The sequence below is a fragment of the Lytechinus pictus genome, chromosome 8 (genome assembly GCF_037042905.1).
Source record: "Lytechinus pictus isolate F3 Inbred chromosome 8, Lp3.0, whole genome shotgun sequence".
Lineage (NCBI taxonomy): Eukaryota > Metazoa > Echinodermata > Echinoidea > Temnopleuroida > Toxopneustidae > Lytechinus > Lytechinus pictus.
Window position 1 is genome coordinate 34,456,870 of NC_087252.1, and position 23,052 is coordinate 34,479,921.

Below are 23,052 nucleotides of genomic sequence, written 5' to 3' on the forward strand. Positions count from 1 at the left end.
GGTCGATCGGGCCCCTCGCCCCCCCCCCCCCTGGATCCGCCTGTGGGAGAGGAAAGCACAGAAGGGAAGGGGTTAGAGAAAAGGAAAAGGGAGAGAAAATGAGAATGGGGAGATGGAGGGGAGTTATAAGGAATGAAAAAGGAGAGAGGAATGAACAGAAATATAGAAAATAAGCAGGGAAAGCGATAGAGGAAAGAGATGAGAGAGATACTGTATGCACGAAAGAAGTGGAAGGGAAAGCGGACATGAAAAGTTAAATTGGAGAGGATCTATATAGGTAAAAAATATATATATTTCATACCCTCGAAATATTGAGGGCAGCCATCCCCCCGAATCGACAACACCCATGTTTCCCCGGGGGGGGGGGGGGTTAAAGAAACAGCGGATAAGTGATCATATGCATTGACCATTTTGCTCCCCCCAAATTATCTGGAGAAAAAGGATATTCAAAATTGAGATTGGACGGTGTGAGTCCGGTCCCGGTGGGAGGTACACAACTCGGCGAGGTCCGGGGGGTGGGCCTGGGGGGGGGGGGGGGCGGGGTCGACGCCTAGGTTGAAAGAAAAAATCCGATTAGCCGGTTTAGTGAGCTGTGTCTCTACGTACCACACAATAGCTGCATCAGTGGAAATGCAGGATCGAACCGGATATTCGGATCCTTTTTCCCTGACATATTACGAACGGCCGGCTAGCCGAAGGTGAAAGCTGTATACGATCACGAAAGCAAAAGAAGGTACCGGTTAAAAAAAGTTAGGCCTAATCAGTTCGTCAGAAAAACTGACGAAATTGCTTCCTGACGGGAAATGGCACGTACTCCATTAGGTTACCATCTTGTAAAGCATGTACCCAAATGTGGAAATAGGGATTGCTGGTAAGAAACTAATGTTTTCAATAGTCTATATTTTCTTTAGCCTAGGCCTAATTCATTTGTGCGCTTTCTTGGAGTTGGATGAGACGTGTTGTCGATTCAACAGACGGCCGGGCGCTGCGGGGTCTCGATCGCGCGGGTCGGTCTCCTGTACAGCTCATCAACCTTGTGACAAACACACTGAGAGTGAGAGTATACCGACTAGTAACCCAGGGAGCTCCCGCCCGTGCAGCGGGCGGGAGCCCAGGGGCTTACCGTGTATTTTACCATACTCACGGGACTAGGGTGATTTATGGTCTAAATACCGTATTTCTCCAAATGAATTGTGAAAACAGAAATTATGCACTTTTGAGTTTTGTCTTCTTCTTCTTCTTCTGGAAACAGTACAGTCCACCGTCTGGTGTATTGTCGTACTACTACTGGTGAAGTGCAGCGTGCAAGTGTATGTACATAGGTCCTACTACATTTGATTATTCGATAAAAAATTGCTTACAGCGTGCAAGTAAAAACAACCACCGTTATTAACGGAGCTGGGTCTTTTGTACCTCTTGTTTAAAGATGTGTAGAGAGGTACAATGAATTAACTGTGCTGTTGGGGAGGGAGTTCCAAAGTCTTATCGAATCTGGGAAGAAGCTCCTCTGGTAGACAAGTGTTCTGGCAAAGGGAACAAAGATCTTCTGAGAATGACCTCTATGCATGGATGTGGATGGAGTGAGGAAGGTAGGTGGGATGTCAATGAGTGAGTTGGTAATACAGTAGATCATCACCACCTTGGCCTGTGCCCTACGCTCTTGTAAAGTTGGCCATTTGAGCTGGTTCAGCATGGCTGCTACACTGCTAGTGCTACTGCTACACTGCTACTGCTACACTGCTACTACACACTCTAGGCGACACCCCAATACTTACCCGTGCTAATAAACTGGGACTCCACTCACGCGCGTTTGGGCCTCCCTAGCTTAGAACTAAGCACTAATATCACCTTAAAAACTAAATCTACAAGGTATGTATAATCTATTTATAAATTTAATAATGTTTAATCGGTACTCACCGGTTCTTTTGTTGCATTTTTAGACCATTTCTCACAATTCTTCGTAAATATTTGCGGCAAATTTTGTCGCCATAGACAGCTTAGCGTCCATCTTTATTGATAAATGGAGCGCCCTTTACGATAGTTGTTAATGCCGCGGAGAAATCGTTAGGCATTTTGGCCTGTGTTCAAGGCGTTCTTTCTGTTTTATTTTTATATTGAAGATTGTGCATTTGTTGAATAGCGCCGTCTACGTCAGGTATGAGATCGAGTGTATAAATACACTCTTCCAAAATAATTATGATTCCGACCTGGCGCTGTTTAACTTCAATCTCTTTCACCTAAATTAGCGATGAATGCTAGCATTATAAAATATATATTATTAACGTCTGACGAAAAGAATAACCAACCGATCAGCTGACGAGAACGCGAATCACGTGATCTTCATATCAGCTTCGATCGCGAGTCAGAAGAGAGGAGCAGTTGCCCAGAAAATCAGGAAAAAGCCGTGAAAATGTAAGTTCCCCTTCATTTCTTTCAATTTTTTTTATTGCTAACAATGTATTCAATTAGTGAGATCGAAATGTAATAATTAGACAGTACGATAGCTTGTAGTTTTGATAAAATACAAAAATAATCATCTTCACAAAGATTTCTGACACAAAATACTACTGATGTCGCCTATGAGGTCCATACATGTAATGTTGGACCTCATTGGTACTAGGAGTGCTACTACACTGCTACTGCTACACAGCATGGCTGCTACACTACAATTGTCTTACAATTTTAAACTCTTAGTGACTTACCACGATGATATGGATGAAGGTCTAACGAGTGGCAGTTTCCTGACATCTGGGCACAAACTGGAACCTCAAAAAAACGAAAAGTTCTCTCCTTCTACTTCTAGGCCTACGGCCTACCCCAGTCTCGATCGGCCATTTTGTTACAATTCATAACAAAAATGGCCGATTGAGACGGGGGTAGAAGTAGCCAGGAGGCTTCTAGAGAGTAAAAATCATTCACTAACGTAAGGTTACTCTCATACGAAGCCAGGTCTTCCTTCCTATACTTTTGCGTGTACCACCAAAAAACCTGAAACTTTCGCCCCCGAGATTTCTACTTTCTTTCTAAAAGATCTAGCCCTAAATCATGTACATGGGATACAACTTCATTTCCGACATTTCTACGCTCTCGTTGTTATTTTTAAACAAGAATTCATCAAAAAAATGAGAAAAATATTGTGAAAAGACGGAAGAGACTTGCCCGATGTTTACGCCGCCATCTTGTTTCCTATTGTACTTCCCCAACGTTACGGATGCGAGCGATCGAGGAAAAGCTGGGCTTTAGGGATGTAAGGATGTAAGCTGAATGTACTCCTAAATTTTGCTTTTTGACGGGGGAAAAGGAAGCAATAATAAAGATAAATTTGTATTTAATACATTCAGCTTACATATATATGAAAACTAGCAACTTTTGATCACAAACAGATCAGGATTAGCCAGGCTTTTCCTCGATCGCTTGATGCAGCTACAGCTGAGCTGTGCGTATGGTCGTGCCGCCAACGGATTGGCTGGCACGTTCGTACGCTCAGCTGTAGCTAGCTGCACAGCGATTGAAGAAGAACCTGGCTGATCCTGATCTGTTTGTCATCCAAATTTGCTATTTTCCAGAATATTTCTCGGAAAGGTGGTAAGCAGAATGTATTTAATAATAATATAAATTTATCTTTATTTTTTCTTCCTTTTTCCCCCGGTCAAAAAGCAAAATTTAGGAGTAATCGAGGAGGGTGCTCTAGCTCCACCATTACAAGCCTAATGGCCATCATCAGTCTATTGACGGAGGGGATGTCGTGGAGCCAAACAAAGTTTCAATGAAGCGTATCCCTGACAGAAATAGACCTATTTATCGATCTAGTTTGGCCCATACTTGAGATGGAGCAGTAGAGAGGGACAAACATGCTCCCAGTCTCTATACCAAAGTAGCCTATACCAATTTTGTATGGCTGGCACTTACGATATTTGTGTATTTCATTTTATTTCAATTATTATTTTTGCACAGTATCTGGTAGTCTCTGGATACCAGTTGTTATTAATGAAAATACACAGAATATTTGATGCCCAATTTTACAACGTGTTTACAGATAACTAGGGTCCATCTTATACCTCGTTCACATTTCCTCTACGGTGAGCCGAAAAACAACCGTTATTTTTAATTTATTAAAACCACCCATATGTACATGTAGCTGAGTACAAATGATTTAAAAGCGGATGTTTTCATCTCGCCATACAGCGGCAGTTGGGTAAATGAGGTTACATTCATAGGTTTAGATCCCTAGCCCTTGTAGGTTATGATGTAACTTACATGTACACTACATGTACGAATTGATGTGAACTGAAATATCTTTTTGTTTACGTTTCCCTCAAATTCAACAGCCTTCCATGTAACACGCACACCCCTAACCATGTCTTAATCCCTATTGTGAGGTCAAGGCCACTTGGCCAAGCCCCCTTAAATCCTCTTACACACCTAAGTACTATTACAAACAATAGTATTATTGGCAGTCTTGATATTCAGACCCTCTTGTGCATAAAGAAAAATTCACACAAATAGATTTAGAAGTGCTTCAAAGGGAATTATAATACACAGCAAGGCATAAGTCTTAATAGTTACTACAATTATAAAGGTGGCATTCTCTCATTTTGTGGGTTTTTATCAATACATGAAATAAAAAGATTTCTATAGTGAAAAAAAGGCAGTACTAAATAATGTACCCTTACTTATTTTTTTCAACAAGTTATTCCCCACTTTTACATCATTCTGATATCACCAGTGGATCCAATTTGCAATTTACTGCCAAATTTTAAAGATAATTGTTTTTCTGATATTGTGTAAGCTTTCACCTTCTTGTCTTATTATTCTTTGTCCTCCAAAAACAATTTTTTTTTATTTGGGTTGGATCCTTCTTTAATGTACATGTACATGTATGTAGGCCTTATAAAACAGTATAGCCTATTGAGGAAGTCTTCCAAAAAGGTCTGTTCACACACGTGTAAAGTTTGTTTCCAAAAAAAACAAACTGTATTACCAGAAAAAAAAATGTGTGATCAGAAAACTTTCCTCATTGTTTCCTGCAAACTAAGCTGATGTCAAAGACTATTTACTGTGTATTACTTCCGTTCATTGATGATTTGTGTTGCTGAAACCTTCCATCCACTTCCATTCATCTCATACTTTCAGCCCAGTACCCATTAGGTGGTTTCAAACCGCCTCGATCACAAGAATCCCCGTTAAATTACGAGAACATTTTTAGGCTAAAAAATACCCATTAATTATTCCTGCATTCAGACCGCCCCAAAACATACACTTCGGGATAAATTCCTGAAGTTAGGAGCATGCGCAGTATGGTCTAATAAGCAGGCAAGGCGCGAGATTCAAAACTACTAGCCCAGCAGCCACCCACGGCGCCGCACCCAACGACACGCTGGGCTAAAAGTTCCCGTAATTTGCTTTCACATCGCCAAAATACCTGCGACCTTGGAAAAATCCCCGCGAAAGTTCTCGTAATTTCGCCAAGTACACTGTACCTACTATTTAGCGGGTATTTTCTTTCGGGGAAATTACGCGTAGTTTGCTTTCACATTACCAAAATACCTGGTATTTTCTGATCGGGGTAAATTTCCCGATCAGAGAATACCTGGAACTGACGAACTTCGAGGCGGTCTGAAACCATAGATTGTGTAATAGATTGACTTGTAATGAAGCCTTGAGGAATTGGAATTGTTAATTGAATAGACAATAGACATTGGCTTGCAGCTTGAAGCCCTCATGGTGATCAAATGTACACACTATCACACTGTCTTCATAGTCACATGGGGCCCGTTTCTCAACACTGTCATAAGTCTAACTTCTTGACTAAATCGGAGATGGTGAGCTTCTTGTCCGCTAACCGTTTCACAAAGCCCTCTTTACCAAGATCGGGTACAACAACCTCACCAAATATTTGTGACACCTCCGGACCTGTCATAACTTCTTTCTTAATGACATATTGGCATCACGTGGGTAGACTATGAAATTTATGCAAAAGTGACTAGAAATTTGAAAATAATCCTACGTAAACAATCATAGAGGTTGAAATTGCATCACAAAACAAGTGGGATAATGCATTCAATGATAATTCTAATAAAAAGAAAAGTTCTATAGAAACTGTTGATAAAACGCCACAAAACTATTCAGTTTGAAATAGTAAATGATTTAATCGATAAAGATTCTACCACGTCAGGCCATCCATAACTGGACTCGTATTTGTCGTTTTCAGACCCCTATTAACATTTTGATAAATTCTATCTCTAATTTATGCATAGAATTTGTCAAATCGTACGTTTCAGTTTCAAAGATTTATTTTTGTTTTTGTTAAACTATATTTTGATGATGTTTGGAATTGTAGAAGGGCGTATAATTATCATTTTACAAAGAAAACCGTTATGGTTTACTTTCGTAAACTATTAAAATTCGATGTCCCGGAGGTACTCATCTCAACGTCTACATGTGATTTTCTAGTCATGAAATGATTTATTCATAATTCAATTTTCTCAGCAATCGAATGTATACATGTATGATCCATAATTTACATGTCCTATTATTTTGAAAAGATGTACTTCCCAATTCATCACAATATTTGCAATTTTGTCATAATTTTTCTTTTTGAAAATTATGCTATTTTGTGACTAAGGCTACATCTTGTCTGCTCTTTTTACCGATAGTATCGATATCAAGGTATTCTAGTTAGGAAGCCTTTCGAGAAACAGGTTTAGTAAGATTGGAACTATCTCCGTGGTTGGTGGATAAAGATACATGTATGACTAACTTGTCCAGGTGTTGAGAAACGGGCCCCTGGTCTTCATCAGGTGGTTGCATGGGCTTCACAGTCACATGATCTCAAGCTTTCACTGACAGTTATCCTGGTCTTTTCTTGTTATCAAGTGGATAGGAAAACCTTTGGACAGATTCAAGAGGAAGTTCACCATGACAAAATGTCTATTGTAAAAATAGCAGAAAAAATATTTAAAAAACATTGCCAAAGGTTTGAGAATAATCCAAAGAATTAACAGGGCGATTCCATGGTCAGTTGCATTACACTTGGTGCTGTCAGTTTTACAGGGGTGACTGAGACGTTCTGTTAAGTTTATACCCCCCCCCCCCTTCCCTAGGAATACCCAGCTTGAACCAGAACCAGAAGGTTTAGCCAAAAAAAATGGAAGTTACAATCCATCGGCTGTGTAAACAGTTGCAGGTGAAAGTACACAAATTTCAGGCTTAGATTCATCACACTTGAAGTTTATGAGCTATTACAAATTTATTTTATGCATGATGTTTTGAGTATTATGCTGGTATATATGTACAAGTGTGTGTGCTACCTGTTGCCTACATGTACAGGACATCTAGAGACCTATTTACAGTAGAATTTATTTGTCCTTCTGTTTTAGTCTGTGAACTTGTTTTATACCAGATATTAAAATTCTTTTTCGCATGTGTCACTCATCTTTGGATTTCATGAATTTGATTTGGCCTTTTCTACTGATCCCATAAATCATTGAAGAAAAAATGATTTTCAACCTACACTCTTTATTGAGATCATTTTATTTTAAACATTTTTGTTTGAATTGTGTAAAAGACTATGGTAATGAGCCCCTGAAATATCGAAGTACTTCTCAGTAGAGTATTATAGCTCTGCGTGCTCTCCTTGGTCTTTGGAAGCGTTAAATGGTCCCAGTTGTGCACAACTAATACATGAACGGAATATAATTTGTAGTAATTCTTATTCAGTCAACAATTGATTTCACTGTTTATATAGGTACAAGGGCTATATCCTGATCCTGACATTTCTAGCATACACCACATATCATCTATCAAGGAAACCTATTGGAGTTGTCAAGGTCAGTCTGATTATGGTAGAAATGATTAGCACTTTACAATGTAATGGATGAGGATGATAATATTTAGTGATAATGATTACACTGGTGTAAATCCAGGTGCGGGGGGGGGGGGGGGGGGGGATGATGACACAATAGATCATCCTCCCTTGAACTACAGGTTCACCATTTTGATTTCAGTGTTAATGATTACATGTTAAATATAAGTTTTTTTCCCCCCTCACCGGGATGTCATTGGTGTCTCACCAAAATTCAGTGATAATCCAGTTAATAACAATAAAATGTGTTAAATGATATAAAATTGCAACAAGAACAGGTATTGATAATGATGATGATGATAACAATGTTGGTAATGGTGGTTATGATGATGATGGCTAATTTTTCTTCATAAAAATGGAGTATGAAGCAAAACTTGTCAAAGTGAACACAGGTCAGGAATATTGATATCATGAACAATCTTCTCCCTAGCAGTGCCCCATGACATGTACAAATGAAAATGTTTAAAAGCACCTGAAAGTAAGTCTTTATGTTTTAGCTCCATGATACATGTTTGTTTTCCTTGTAATAAAGGAAATACAAAGTTATTCATTGTTTTATTATACATGTGTACATATTTATTGGTAACAATATGAAATTGTATATAAAAGCCTTTTTTATGTGGATTGTAAATTTTAAAAGATAGGAATGTGATATGAATCCACATTTATCCCTTTATTTCATTGATGCAGGGTGTTTTACATTCTAATTGCTCCAAGTATGATGGTGATGATATCCCATTCTTTCCAGTCTTTGAGAGTAATACAACTGATGCATGCTGGTGCTGCTGGTCACCGTTTGGTAAGAACGCTTATTTCCTTGGTCATATTTTTTTCATTAAAGAATATCGTGTTATTTTGACTTAGTCTTCTAATTATTTTGCACAATATAAAATGAAAGTTTGATTCGATGCTTTAAATACAGCCTGTTTGTCAGCCCTGTTTTCTGTTTTTATCATAAAAAAGTGAACTAATCTTTGATTGTTGCATTGTGTCATGTACAATGTAAACTCACAAAACTTGGCCTTGGCTTTGATCAAAAATATTTGCCAACTTTGTATTTTACATAGTGTAGGTACTCCATAATTCAGTTCCAGACTTATAATTTTCCATTCATCATACAAGTATCTAGAACCAAAATAAGGTTTGTATTGAAATACATTGTATGGCCAACAGGTCAGTTACCAATGTCAATAGTCAGGTCACTGGAGCTATTGTACATGTATATTATGTAGATTTTAAATTTGATAAGTATTAAAACTATAACCTTATTAATGACTGTAAGGTCACATGTGTTGTCAAGAGCTGGGACCCCTAAAGATTGATGGGGTTATAGTTTTCAAAATATTGACAATAACAAAAATGTGAAGAGTTCAGCAACCCTTTGTCATATCAAGAATCCATTGACTTTTAAAGTTATATGCTGTGATTGTAAAAAAATGTTCTACTAACTGTTAACCTAAAAGAAATTTGGTAGGTATGTAGGCCTACGGTAAATTGTCAGTTCGTCTACTGCCGACTCGTCCACTCACCACATGGTCTACTTTCATTCAGACTAATGCCATTCCGTCCATCAACATTTCGTCTACTAACCATTTGGTCCAATCATCACTTTGTCTAATCACCAGTTCGTCTATTACCATTTCGTCTCATAACCAGTTGGTCTCGTAATATCCATTTCATTTTCATTCATTTTGCACAATTAAGTCCAATTGGATCTAGACCAAATGGAATATGGACTAAATGGCTATTTGACCAACTGGTTATTAGATGAAATGGTGAGTGGATGGATTGGCAATTTGACCATGTGGGTAGTGGACAAACTGATGGTAGACCAAATGATAGTAGACAAGTTGGTAATTGAACGAATTGGCATAAGACCAACAACATTTATTATAGTCCGAGCTGAAATTATATATCTGAATAAATAGAATAAAATTCACAGAGCAAAATGCTGAAAATTTCATCAAAATCAGATAAAAAATAATGAAGTTATTGAATGTTAAAGTTCATCAATATTTTTGTAAAACAAATAAACAATAATATGCACATCGTCATGAATATTCATTAGGTGGGCTGATGATGTCACATCCCCACTTTCCCTTTTCTTATGTTAGTACATGAAATCATAAATGTTTCATTTTTTCATCCATGTCTAAATAATGTGTCTCCATTATAATGAAATAAGTTGCGGCAATTATAAATAACCAATGCACTTAATCAGTTGTCAGTCCAATTGATTTAGTTCTTGGTAGAAAAATTTTGAGTAAACCTAATTTCATATAATAAAATGCAAAAGAAAAAGTGGTGATATGACATCATCTGCCCACCTAATGAATATTCATAAAGACGTGCCTAGAACTGTTTCACCGGAATAATGCAAATCTCTACGATTCAAACTTCGTTTATAAATTTGTTATCCGATTTTGATCAAATTTTCGGCATTTTGCTCAGTGAATTTTACTCTATTTATTGAGATATGAATATCTCCAGTCTAGACCATCCCTTTAATAAACGTGTGACCATACATGTAATTATTCAAACAGGAGCTTCCTTTGAATGTCAACAAATTGCCAATGACAATCATCATAATCCGAAAATGACTTTATTAGCCAAAGTGGTCTCAGTGAAAAGAGTAATTTTCTGGAATTTATGATAAAATATATGACAATTACTATCAAGGAAGCCATTAACCATATGAATCAGTTGTGATGTTGTAAAAAAACAAAAACAAACCAACAATGCTTGTATCACATGTACATGTCATTGTGTACAATATACATGTACAACTCTTATCATAGTTCATACCTCACCTAAATCAATGACTAAGTGTACTAGGATAATATCCACAAAAGTCATTATGTTTTGAAAATAATGGGCAATCCTGCTTGTCAATGAGGGTACATGGGTTGTGAGGAAACAGTTTCCTAAAATAATCAGAGCAAGGTCATTGCTTCAATCACATGATCCAAGTATAACAGTCATTGAGATTTTATCAAGTCAAGTGTCATACATGTAGTCTAAGTTTTGTCATGTTTCTACATGTATGCATACAATAAGACCTTGTCTTTAATAATCTTTTCAAAGTACACTGTCTACTTGTATAATACTGTAGGTGATTTGCAAACAGTAAAGGGGGAAGTATATGTACACCCTGACAAAAAAAAGATACATTAGAGAAAATATTGGTGAAGATTTGATAAAACTCCATATTCAAAGAGTGATCAATGACCTTTTTTCTAGTTTTTGAATTTTTGAAGTCGTAACGAGCAACTTCCCCAAGTATCCCCATATAAATTACACAAGTTCAAATTTTAATGGAATATATGATAAAATGTAAAAAACAATGTTGTTTTTATAGCATTGGGTGTAAGATGTTGTCTGCTGATATCTCAACCGGAAAAATATTAAAATAAATTTCAATTTTATTTGAGAAAAACACATTTTGGGGGATTTATATCACACAACATATGGAGGAGCTACTCGCCTGTGACGTCACAAGACCAAACCATTTACCGAGTTTCATAAAATGTTAAAACTACATTGTACATGTACAGTATTTAGTCTGAACATTTCAGCTGAGCTGCGGGTGTTTTTTTTTTGTCATAAGTTTAAATTTTAGTTTATGTAATAATGAGAAATCTTTCTCAATGGAACTGTTGTAGTGTGTTTACTATAATATGGTGTCTTATATTTTATTAATCCCCTCCAAAAAACCTTCATATGGTCAATTATTATCTGCACCTTTTTGCAAGAGTTCACAAGATAATGCACATATACTGTTGACTGTCCTTTTTTTTCATCCCGACATGTACATTTCTACTGCCTTGAGTGTAATTAAGAACAATCAATTTCAAAATAAATTCAAGCAATGATAAAACACCTATCTGTTTCATTTTAACATGTTGATCATTGAAAAATTTTCTTGAGGACAGCATGCATTTATTCAATCACTCAATTTTTTTTGTTCTGAATGTTTTACTTTTTTTCTTCAGATGGCAGTGATGCAAACGTTCTGCTTGGGAGCCTGGACTATGCCTACCTATTTGCATATGCCCTAGGCATGTTTGCAAGGTAATTTTCTCATACAGCTGTAGATAAGAAAGCTATATATATCAAATGCATAACTGATAATAATTATTTCTGTCATTGCAACAATAACCTTATTTTAACAAATGCAGGTGAATGGAAAACTGAAACTTTATAGTATGAGTCAGGACCATGTTTATACGAAGACTCTTGTAGCATTTAAAATGCTGCAATTCATCTAATGTTTTATCAAATGATTGTTTTACAAATCACTTATAACTCTTTAAATCAACAATTTGAAGTGTGCTCATGTAAATTTCAAACATTCAAATTCTTAAATGTTTAAAATTGCCTTCCAGTAGTTTCCTTTCATTGTCATGACTGTCATTCTTTTTATCTTTGTCCCTTCCTGTACCGTGTAATTTTTCTCTTATTTCCTTTTCGCAGCGCCTTGAGCACATAATCAATGTGGATTTGGCGCTTTAGAAATACTCTCTATTATTATTATTATTATTATTTTAGAACATTACATCCCCATCTACATTGTACATGTACATGGCGAAATGAGTTTAAATGTTTTATCATAGAAGTAGAGAGTAATTACTAAGTGTTAACATGCCTTTCTTGGCAAGATGATGTGCATAACGGTTTTGACCTTTAATTCAACAGCCTAACTAAATTTACTATTTTTCTTCAATAGTTATGTATATGTCAACCATCATTTTGATGTATTAAGCTCTATATAAATACGGAATATTATCATTAATATCATGTGATTGTCATATTTAAGATTTCATTATTTCTTTCTGATACCTTGCAGTGGTCACATCGGTGAGCGTATGGATCTACGTTACTTTCTATCTTTTGGGATGATCATGTCAGGATTCTGGACAGCGATGGTTGGCATGGCATATTTCTGGAAGATCCATACATTCTCTTATTTCATTATAATGCAGATAGTAGGTGGTCTGTTTCAGGCTACAGGTTGGCCTAGTGTAGTCACAATAGTAGCGAACTGGTTTGGAAAAGGAAGGTGAGAACGGTTTTATTTTTCCTAACGTTTTGTTGATTTTGTGTCAGTAAGCTATTTTTTAGGATTTTCTATGGTCTTTATCATTATGATCACATAGTAATTGTCATCTATATCATCACTGTTATTTATAATAATCAGGCTGCTATGCTCGGTGATACATGTATGTACAGTACATGTGCCAATTCAATAGACTTTGCAACCCTCCCGTTTAGGTGTAAGTTTTTCTAGTGGTAGGCGAAAGCAAAGTTTTATAATCGCTCTGAATTTAGAAATGACTGAAATTCCCCAGAATTCACAAGTGACACATATATGTCAGATGATCATTCACACATAAGCATGTATTCTGACAGCCAATTTGACATTCTGTGTAATCAGTTTCATATTGTGTGATTTAACTGGTAGCAATTGACATTTGTGGTACACACTTTACAAGATACAAGATATTTATTTATTTGTCTTCGCAAACATGATGATTACAAAGAAATTTGTTTTCCACTGGTGTAATATTACATTAGACATGCATAAACAAAATAAAACAAAGAAACAAATAAGTAACTCAGGTATGAAGCAGATACCATAAAACATTTACAACAGTTTGAGTCGTCCAGAATACTTCTCATAATTATTATCATTCAAATATTGTTATAATTGTCATTAACATATTATTATTATTATCATCACTACTATTACTTTTATATGATTATTATTATTATCATGAAACTTTCCAGGATATCAGTACATCAGTGTCATCATTTCGCTGGGAACAGAAGTTTATTTAGCGTTGAGCTTGTGAATTGAATTTGTGGATAGAGTCGGGTCTGAATGAATTTCTAAAACGGCATATAAAATACCTTTGATTGTTTTATAGGAGAGGACTGATAATGGGTGTATGGAACACACACACTAGCCTTGGTAATATCTTAGGTTCTTTAGTAGCAGGGATCTTTGTAGACCGTGCATGGGGATGGTCATTCATTGTTCCAGGTTTCATCATTGCAGGGATGGGTGTCATTATATTCATCTTCCTAATAGTCTGTAAGTATACCAACCCTTTGGTGTGAATGGTATGGTCCACTGGGTGATACCTCGGTCTATGGCGGCCATATGGTGAGTCAAAAACAACCGTTATTCATTTTATTCAAACCACCTACATGTATGTAGCTGGTAAAAAAAAAATGTTAAAACGGCTGTTTTCGACTCGCCGTGCGGCCACTGTAGGGTAAATGTGACCGAGGTATAAGTGATCGGAAGTTGAACGTATGAATGTTTATGGTTTTCATGTTGACCTACATGTAAAATTTGAATTTGATTTGAATTGAAAAGGTGTTATTATTGTTATTATTGCTCTTGGTAGCCAAGAGTCTGAATTGTTTTCAATCAATACATAACGTATAAAACTGGTTAAAAAACATAACACTTGAAATGATAACAGAAATACATGTAGATTTAATATTGCAACACAACAAACAAGGAGAGCATGAAAACAAACAAGGAAAGGTGAAAAGCTGAGGTATTGGAATGATGCATTTTGTTAAGCATCCTAATTCAAATAAAGGGGAGAGGGATTACTGGTGGCATAAAGCAGGAGATAGTTCAAAGGATGAGAGAGCAGTCCAATTTAATGCACAGCTTCAGGGCTCACTGAACCTACTAAAACACCATTAAACCAGAACAATGGTGTGGACAATTTTAATCCTTTGTTCTGTTAAAGAGAAACTGTTTAGATCAGCTAACATTGACTGGAACTGTGCATGAATGAACTTTCTAAATTCAAGGTTTCAAGTTACAGGGTGAATGAAATTCTAAAACTAATACATACTGTAACTTTATTAATCATGTCCTTTATTTCAGTGAATGTACATGTTTTGAATTTATTGCTTCCCAGATTAGCATTTTATCAACCATATTGCATTATGTATATCCATCTGGATAAAAGTACCTTCTTGTATTAAAAAAAATGGCTGCATGTATACCCAGTTCCTGTGTACCCTGACACTCAATTTTAAAAGCCGTTTGGAAAAGTTAACAAGCAAATTCTTAGAAGTTTTTAGTACAAAATGTTAGCCAATATTACAGAGAACAAAAATGAAGATTATTACAACTATTGAATTCATTATTTTTGTGTACTCCATAGACAAAAAAAAAGTGTTTTAAAGTGTTCAGACACTCCATTTCCCATTGTACTTGTTAAAACAGTTATCAACCTTGCATGTATTTCAGTCTAAAGGACAGAGTATTTATTTCTATTGTGTAGATCCATCTGATATTGACTGTAAACCACCCAATAGAGTTACATCATCTGATTCTGTAAGTAACCTTGTTCTCTTATTTTGATCTCATTTATCAACTCTATTCAGGATTTAAAAAATGTATTTTGTACAGTCCGGAGGAATTTTGAAAGTGAAGAAAAAAAATTGAGTGCAAGGCATCAATATGTATGTGATTTTGATTATATGAATGATTTTTAATTGATTAATATATTGTTGACACGGTTCCAAAGACTAAAGTGCACACTACTGTTTATAGTACGTGTTGGGTTTTGTTATGCTACATGGTATAGTGTGTCACAAGAGAAGAGAATTTACATCTCTGAACTAAACATCACTTGATTATCAACAAATTCAAGAAGCATCTTTTAGGCTTGATTGGTTTTAGTTGCATGCAAACACAACTCTTTCTAAAATTAAATACCAATCAGGTGCTTAGTTCCCCATTTAGTATATAAAGATATGGTTAAAATCAAGTACAATAAATACATTATATAGAAAGAAGGAAGAAAAACACAAGATAGTAACATAAAAGAGGGAAGAAAGTACTGGTTAAGAGAATTATTGAGTCAGCTGTATTTGATCCAGATAAGAAGTTTACACTCTATAGACCATGCATATAATCCCTGTATTGATTGAAACCTTTTCACCTTTGATCAGCCTATTGTTTTCAGTCACATGATCCGTCAAATGGTGTCATGTGACTTTAAAAAAAAGCCAAACTACATTGAATGGCAGTACAAGGAGTTCATCCAAGACCTGGAAACATAAAGAGTTGTAATCAATAGGTGGTTTCAAACCGCCTCGATCACAAGAATCCCCGTTAAATTAGGAGAACTTTTTTAGGCTGAAAAATACCCATTAATTATTCCTGCATTCACACCGCCCTGAAACATACCCTTCGGGATAAGTTCCTGAAGTTACGAGCATGCGCAGTATGGTCTGATAAGCAGCAAGGCGCGAAATTCAAAATCACTAGCCCAGCAGCAACCCATGCACGGCGCCGCACCCAACGACACGCTGGGCTAAAAGTTCCCGTAATTTGCTTTCAGACCGCCAAAATACCCACGACCTTGGAAAAATCCCCGCGAAAGTTCTCGTAATTTCGCCAAGTACCTACTATTTATCGGGTATTTTCTTTCGGGGATATTACGCGTAGTTTGCTTTCAGACCGCCAAAATACCTGGTATTTTCTGATCGGGGTAAATTTCCCGATCAGAGAATACCTGGAACTGGCGAACTTCGAGGCGGTCTGAAACCACCTAATTACATGTTCCTGTTGTCAACAGGTAAACATGTATACAAGTTCACAATCGATTGCAGATATTTGATTATATCTCTTTATGATACCACCCCTACAAGGAAGTCTCTCTACTCCCTAACTCATTATCACACATCCTGCTAAAAAACCCAGCATGATAATTGTGTTGTTTTAATCATGCCAAAGAAAAGTTTGCTTGTTTTATAAAATCAGTTGAATGATTCTGTCAAAGAAGATATTACATGTCAATATTTTTCTTTGAATTGTTAAAAGTTGCCCTACAGTCCAGGTTTGACCTGGGATATGTACATGTAACTCAACTGATCGTGTCTTATACTATAGCCCCTGATTCTGTCTTTTTGCTTTTTTGTTTATTTGTTTATGATCAGTTAAATGATCTCTTTATAATTATGTTGGGGACAAGCCATCAATAGACCTCAGACCTTTGTTTGTCCTTCCACTTTTTTATATTTTGTTTATTAAAGGTTGTGTACTTTGTTTATCCATTGTTTTGTAAGCATTTCTATTTATCGTTTCATTATTTTTGTTCGATGATTGTGCAATTTTGATGTGATTTTTATTGAAAAGTGGAAAATAAATGAATTGAATTGAGTATCCATTAAAGAAAAAAAATCAAACCTTATCAGAAGGACCACCCTTCTATAAAGACCAAAACGTTAGTCTCACTCGAATAATACAGTACAGTGTATTTCACATTTGAATTATTCCCCATTAAATTAATCTGATTTCATTGACATACATGTACAGTGTAAAAGTTGTGATTATCATTAAAACAAAAAGGACAAAACAAATTAAACTATAAACCTAATCTCTAGATAAAGGCCACTTGCCTATTAACATGGCTCCACACTAACCCATTTTTTCTACTGGTCCAACCTATTCATGTCGGACCAGTAGATACCCAGTTTTTCAAATTTTTACTGGTCCGAACCTAAAATCTACTGGTCCCAAAAAATAAAGAAAATATTTAAAAAAGGCACGAATTTATTTTTCTATCCTTTCTTGTTACTCCCCCCCCCCCCTCAAAAAAAAAATGAAGGAATGAAGGACAAAAAGAAAGCAAGACAGGAAAAAAAAAAAAAAAAAAAAAAAGAAAGAAAGAAGGAAAGAAAGAATAAAAGAAAGGATGGAAGGAAGAAAAAGAAAAGGTAAAGAAAGGATAGATGTGAAGGAAGGAAAAAAAGAAAGAACTAAAAAAGGGGAGAAAGGAAGGAATAAAGAAAGAACAAAAATAAGAAAGAAAGAAAAGAAATAAAGAAATGAAAGAAAGAAATGAAGCAAGCAATAAAGAAAGAACAAAAGACAGACAGTAGTGAAGGAAAGAAAGAAGAAGCAATAAAAAAAGAGTCAAAGGAGAGATGGAAAGAAGGAAAAAGAAAGACAGAGAGGAAGGAAGGATTGAAAGAAGGAAGAAAGGAATTAAGGAAGAAATGAAGAAAAGGTAAAATGATAGATAGAAGGAAAGAAATAAATAAAGAAGGAAGGGAAGGAAGGAAGCAAGCAAGCAATATAAAAAAGAAAAAGTAAAAGAATAGATGAAAGGAAAAAAAAGAAAGACTGAGAGACAAAGAAAGGAAGGAATGAAAGAAGAAAGGAAGCAAGCAGTAAAAAAAGAAAGAAAGAAAAGGTAAAAGGATAGATTGAACAAAGGGAAAAAGGAAAGAACAAAAGACAGAAAGAAGAAAGGAAGGAATAAATGAAAGAAAGAGAGAAAGGGCTGAAAGAAGGAAGAAATAAAAAACAAGAAAGGGTAAAAAAGGGATGGATTGAAGGAAGGAAGAAACAAAGAATGAAGGAAGGAAAGAAAGAAAGGAAGAAGAGAAGAGATAAATATAGGATGGATGGACTCAAGAATTAAAGAAAGAAAGAAATAAAAATGAAAAAAGAAAGAAAGAAAGAGAAAAAAAAATAGAGAATTTTTTTTTATAAAGGATAGAAAGAATGAAATAACGAATTAAAGAAGAAAAGGGAAATTAAAAAAGAAAGACAGTAAAAAAAATGAAAGAGGGAAGAAACAAAGAAAGATTGAAAAGAAAGAAGGCAAGAAAGATAGGAAGAAAACAGAGGAAGAAAGTTAAAACTATCATAAATAAATTATCAGTTTCTTTCCCGGTTTCTTTTTGGCTCAATTAAAATATAGCTACGAAAGAAAGTCAGAAACCAAGTGTATCAACACACACATAAATGCATATGTGGGGCTATCATGTATTCAGACGATATCACTCGAAACCCCGGGGGGCCACTTCCATTGACGAGTGGATACCATGCGCGACCACTGGGTCTTGAAAAGCACCCTAAACACGTATTTTCCATATTCTGAAAATGCACCCCTTAACAAGTATTGGCGTGTGAAACCCGACCCTTAACAAGTATTGGAAACAAATACTATTGGCAAGTATTCCCAGAACTGAGCCCCTAAAAAAGTACAGCGATGTATTTTCCATATTCTGAAAAGGCACCCCTTAACAAGGATTGGAAACAAAACGATACTTTTAGCAAGTATTCCCTGAAATGATCCCCTAAATAAGTACAGAGATATTTTATTGTTATGTCACGCGTCCGTCGGTCGTCGGTTTTACCTTTAGACACCATTATTTTGGTTTAGTACGGCCCCACCTTCCACACCTCGCGCAAATCGGACTCTAAACACGTAGTGTTGGGGCAAAAAGGACATCCTTTATAAAACATTTTGGTTTTGTTTCATCATCCCCGCATATTTGACCCTAAACACGTATATTTTTCCGAGCGAAATAGATACCCTTTTTTCAATATTTTTGTGTTTTTGACACCCTTATCATGTTACGTACGTAACGTGCCCTATCTTGAAAAAGACATCCTTTTTACGTGTTTTTTTGGTCGCGCATGGTATCCACTCGTCAATGTAAGTGGCCCCCCCGGGCTCGAAACCGATCTGTTTGAACTAAAACAGAAGTGAAAATTTCTCCTTTTACTGCTTACAAATGACATATACCCTTTTTACACACGCTAACATTTCCTTAACCCTGTACTACTATAGTACGGGGTTAAGCTTAGCCCACTTTCTTTTTACATTTTTTTTTCATTTTTGCAAAGTGGGCTAACCCCACCTTTAGTACGGGATTATTTGGCCCTGTAAAAAAGCAGGGTTATCCCAGCAATTGCGGTGCTAAGAGCGATAGTACGGAGTTAAGATCGCTAGTGTAAAACGAAAGTGGGCTAAGCGCTCCCATTCATGCCCCGCAACAGTGCCGGCCCTGTTCAATCAGAGGTAAGCATAATGAATATTCATGAACAGCGAACACGGCGATGAGAATCAAGCAAATAATGTAATTAGGTCTATCGTATAGCCGGTAAACAATTCCGAGTGAAGTACTTGTACTACGAATGATCGACAAATGTATTTAAAGCGTGCGCGATTTTGGATATGACCCAAATGACCCCTCAGTGTGCTCGTGAATATTCATGAGCTACCACTAGTCCGGGGTGTTTGTGTGTGAAAAGCAAGCATTCATTATCCGGGGTTAACAATAACAATTTGGCATGTGTGAAAAGGAAAAAAAATAGTATGGGGTTAAGGATAGTACGGGGTTAGCGATAGTCCGGGGCTAAGAAAATCCTGTGTAAAAAGGGTAATAGTTACCCCAATGTTTAGGAAATATGGACATTATAAGAGCCTTTCGTGAGTGTGAACTGTGAATTCGGGGACCGTCGAACCGGCGCTAGTGTCGCGCCCTGCTATTAAGATAATCTCTGTTTCTTTATTATCCTATAAATTTGGTTGGGCTTTATAACAGGTTTTACTCTATGATGTACTTTAAGACCAAGTTGATTAATTGAATGAACAGATAAAGAAGACTTACGTGTTTTTGTTTGTTGTTTCCTTAGAATGAGTATGCTGAAGACAGAGAGACATTTCTCAATACACCGAGAGAGGAACGAACAAATCCTGATGATATCAAGGCTATTACATTCTGGGGAGCTTTGAAGATACCAGTAAGTTATTCTTTTTGCTGTTTTTGGAGTAAGTCTTAAGAAGACCTTTTATCTTAATCTTTCTTGTGTAGTAATATGATGATAATAATAGACTTTTTTTTATAAAGCACTTAATAAATCAAAATGATGATATCAATGATGATGACAATGATTATGATAGTGATGATCATATTAACAATATGAAGGCAATAAACATTAAAATGAATGATGATAACAGTAATAATACTGTAATAATTACAATAATAGTAAATGATTAAGGACTGCTTCAATGTTTTGGGTGATAGAAGGGCTGGTATGAAAAGCACCTTGGGAATGATAATTTCCACTGTCATCTGAATACAGAGCAGTCCATATTTGTTTTATATACCTCAAATGTAAGAAATCACAAAGATCTGTTTTACACTACATGTAAGTCTGGACTTTTTTTTATAAAGCACTTAAAGCTAAATTACAGTAGTTGAAGTAAAACACTAATTTCGTGAGAAAGTCTGTAAAACCAAGGTTAAGTATGACTATATCATCGTGGATCTAGATCTGGTACAGTTACTTAAACTGAACTTTGTGAAATCATAAAATCTAAGCTGAAATACGATCACACTGAAGATCGCCAACACAGATAGGCACACGTGGGACAGTGTATCATTATTGCTGGAATAAAGACCCGACGGAAGTGACCGAATCCGCGCTTATTTCTCAGCAATTACACAATTTCTTCCAGAATCATTTGGCACATATTTTTTATTCATACAAACGACACTTGGGTGGTCATTATATTAGATTCTGTAAAAAGTCATTTTGAGATCGTTACCAGAACTGGAATTTACCTTTAATAAAGTAAAATGATAATATTAATGATGATGGCATGAGGGATACTGGTATTTAAAGTTGATACGTTTAGATCACTTTGGGTGTGTTTATACTTTCATTGCGAGGACAGAATCAGCGTTTTCAAACGTCGATCCAAAACGCTGATCGTAAACGTGGTTCTGGCCTTCTGGGAGTGCTGTTTATGCTTAACTTTTCAGAGGCGAAATCACGATCTCCAGCTGGCTTCGCATCGTAATTTTCGTTGAGCAGGAAAGCGAGGTCAAATTGGGCGCGCCCTTTTTCGAAAGTTTTTTTCCGAGTGTTGTTATGGGGAAGCTACGTTGACTGTTATATTAACATCGAACAATTTCCGATATTTTAGTCATTGCATGGAGCTTCTCGAAATAGCCATATAATTTCCACCATGGTGAGGATAAAAGTTAAAAAAATAAAAGAATATTAAGTATACAAAATAATAACATGTCTATTTGTTTATGCTACTGGGGCATCTTGCGATGTCTCCTCATTATAACTCATGTTCCAGGTTATTTTTTGGTGTAAATTCCTCAACGTTCATCGTGATGACAAATTGTAAGAGTAATACTAGTAAAATGCAAAACAAGGGAGATAAGAGGTAATTCCATGGAGGTAACATGCGACCATGGAGCAATGCGACTGTATTTGCCCGCGGATTTTCATCTCACCGGAAGCATGTACCAAATGACGTCATTTAAACACGTTTACGATCTGTTTATACTTCCCCAGAAAGCCTGATTCTGGTCAAACGACGTTTACAAACGCACCTTTTTGTGAGTTTATGATCGGTGTTTTGAAACAGCGTTTAAATGAAAGTAAGCATGGACGCAACCGTGTTTTGGACTAATCACGTTTGGAAACGCTGATTCTGGCCTGAAAAGTGGAAGCATAAACACGGCCTTTGTAAGTTAAATGAGCTGGGCTACTGCTGGCTAACTGGTGCAGCACAGACATGATCATTGCGTCAGTGAGCTATGCCTTTGTGCCCTAGAAGTGCAGCTGCTCACAGGAACCACTCGTGGCCTCACCCATAGAGGTGATAGAAGGAATCTACATCAAGTCATAACCAGGAGATAATGATAGATAGTACTGTAACATTCACATTAAGTAGTTATGACTAATCAATGAATAAGATATTAGTATGAGATATATATATAAATAATGATAACACAGATGATAATACTGTATCGAAATATTAATTTATCTCACAAATATTGAACATGTCCAAAGGAAGTTGATGGTGATCACAATAATCACCATATATTTTTTCTGAATTATATAAAATCTTTGGAATTTTTATTTCTAATCTGTCATTTCTTTGTTTCTGTCTTCAGGGTGTGGTTGAGTTCTCATTATGTCTATTCTTCGCCAAACTAGTCAGTTATACATTCCTTTATTGGTTACCTGCATACATTCATTCAACATGTAAGTACTTGTGTCTTCAGGTTGCTAGGGTAGGGATGTGGAGGGTTAGGTTAGAATGAAGTAGAGAGAGTGGCCGTCACATGGCAAAACGATGTATCTGAAAATTTTGACTTTTTCAGGTTTTGACATTTGGTGGGGGTTTTCAGGGAGCTCTTTTCATTAATCTTACTCTGATAATTACAGGTATTTTAGTTTTCAAGATAGCTTGGGCTATCTGCAGTGCTTATTTTCAAATTTGCCAACTCGTTTGATGGTAAAAGGATGTATCTTACAGATACACTCCATAAGTGCCGCAGTAGAGCGCGATGTTCTTTGGTAAAAAGATGTATCTGTTAGTTAC

The 23,052-nt window shown here is 36.2% G+C and overlaps 1 protein-coding gene across 3 annotated transcripts in view; it reads left to right on the plus strand.

The window, feature by feature from the left end:
- Window positions 1-602: 602 nt before the first annotated feature.
- Window positions 603-23,052, plus strand: part of LOC129266108 (glucose-6-phosphate exchanger SLC37A2-like) — a 41,937-nt gene continuing 19,487 nt past the window's right edge. For all 3 annotated transcript variants that reach the window (XR_010294505.1, XM_064103968.1, XM_064103969.1), the window contains exons 1-9: window positions 603-871; window positions 7,748-7,829; window positions 8,555-8,663; window positions 11,857-11,935; window positions 12,711-12,923; window positions 13,792-13,958; window positions 15,178-15,230; window positions 20,337-20,444; window positions 22,622-22,712. Coding sequence is in view for 2 of the 3 variants with exons in the window: in XM_064103968.1 (XP_063960038.1) it covers window positions 804-871; window positions 7,748-7,829; window positions 8,555-8,663; window positions 11,857-11,935; window positions 12,711-12,923; window positions 13,792-13,958; window positions 15,178-15,230; window positions 20,337-20,444; window positions 22,622-22,712 (970 nt within the window). In the remaining variant the exon portion in view is untranslated. The remainder of the gene's footprint in view (window positions 872-7,747; window positions 7,830-8,554; window positions 8,664-11,856; window positions 11,936-12,710; window positions 12,924-13,791; window positions 13,959-15,177; window positions 15,231-20,336; window positions 20,445-22,621; window positions 22,713-23,052) is intronic.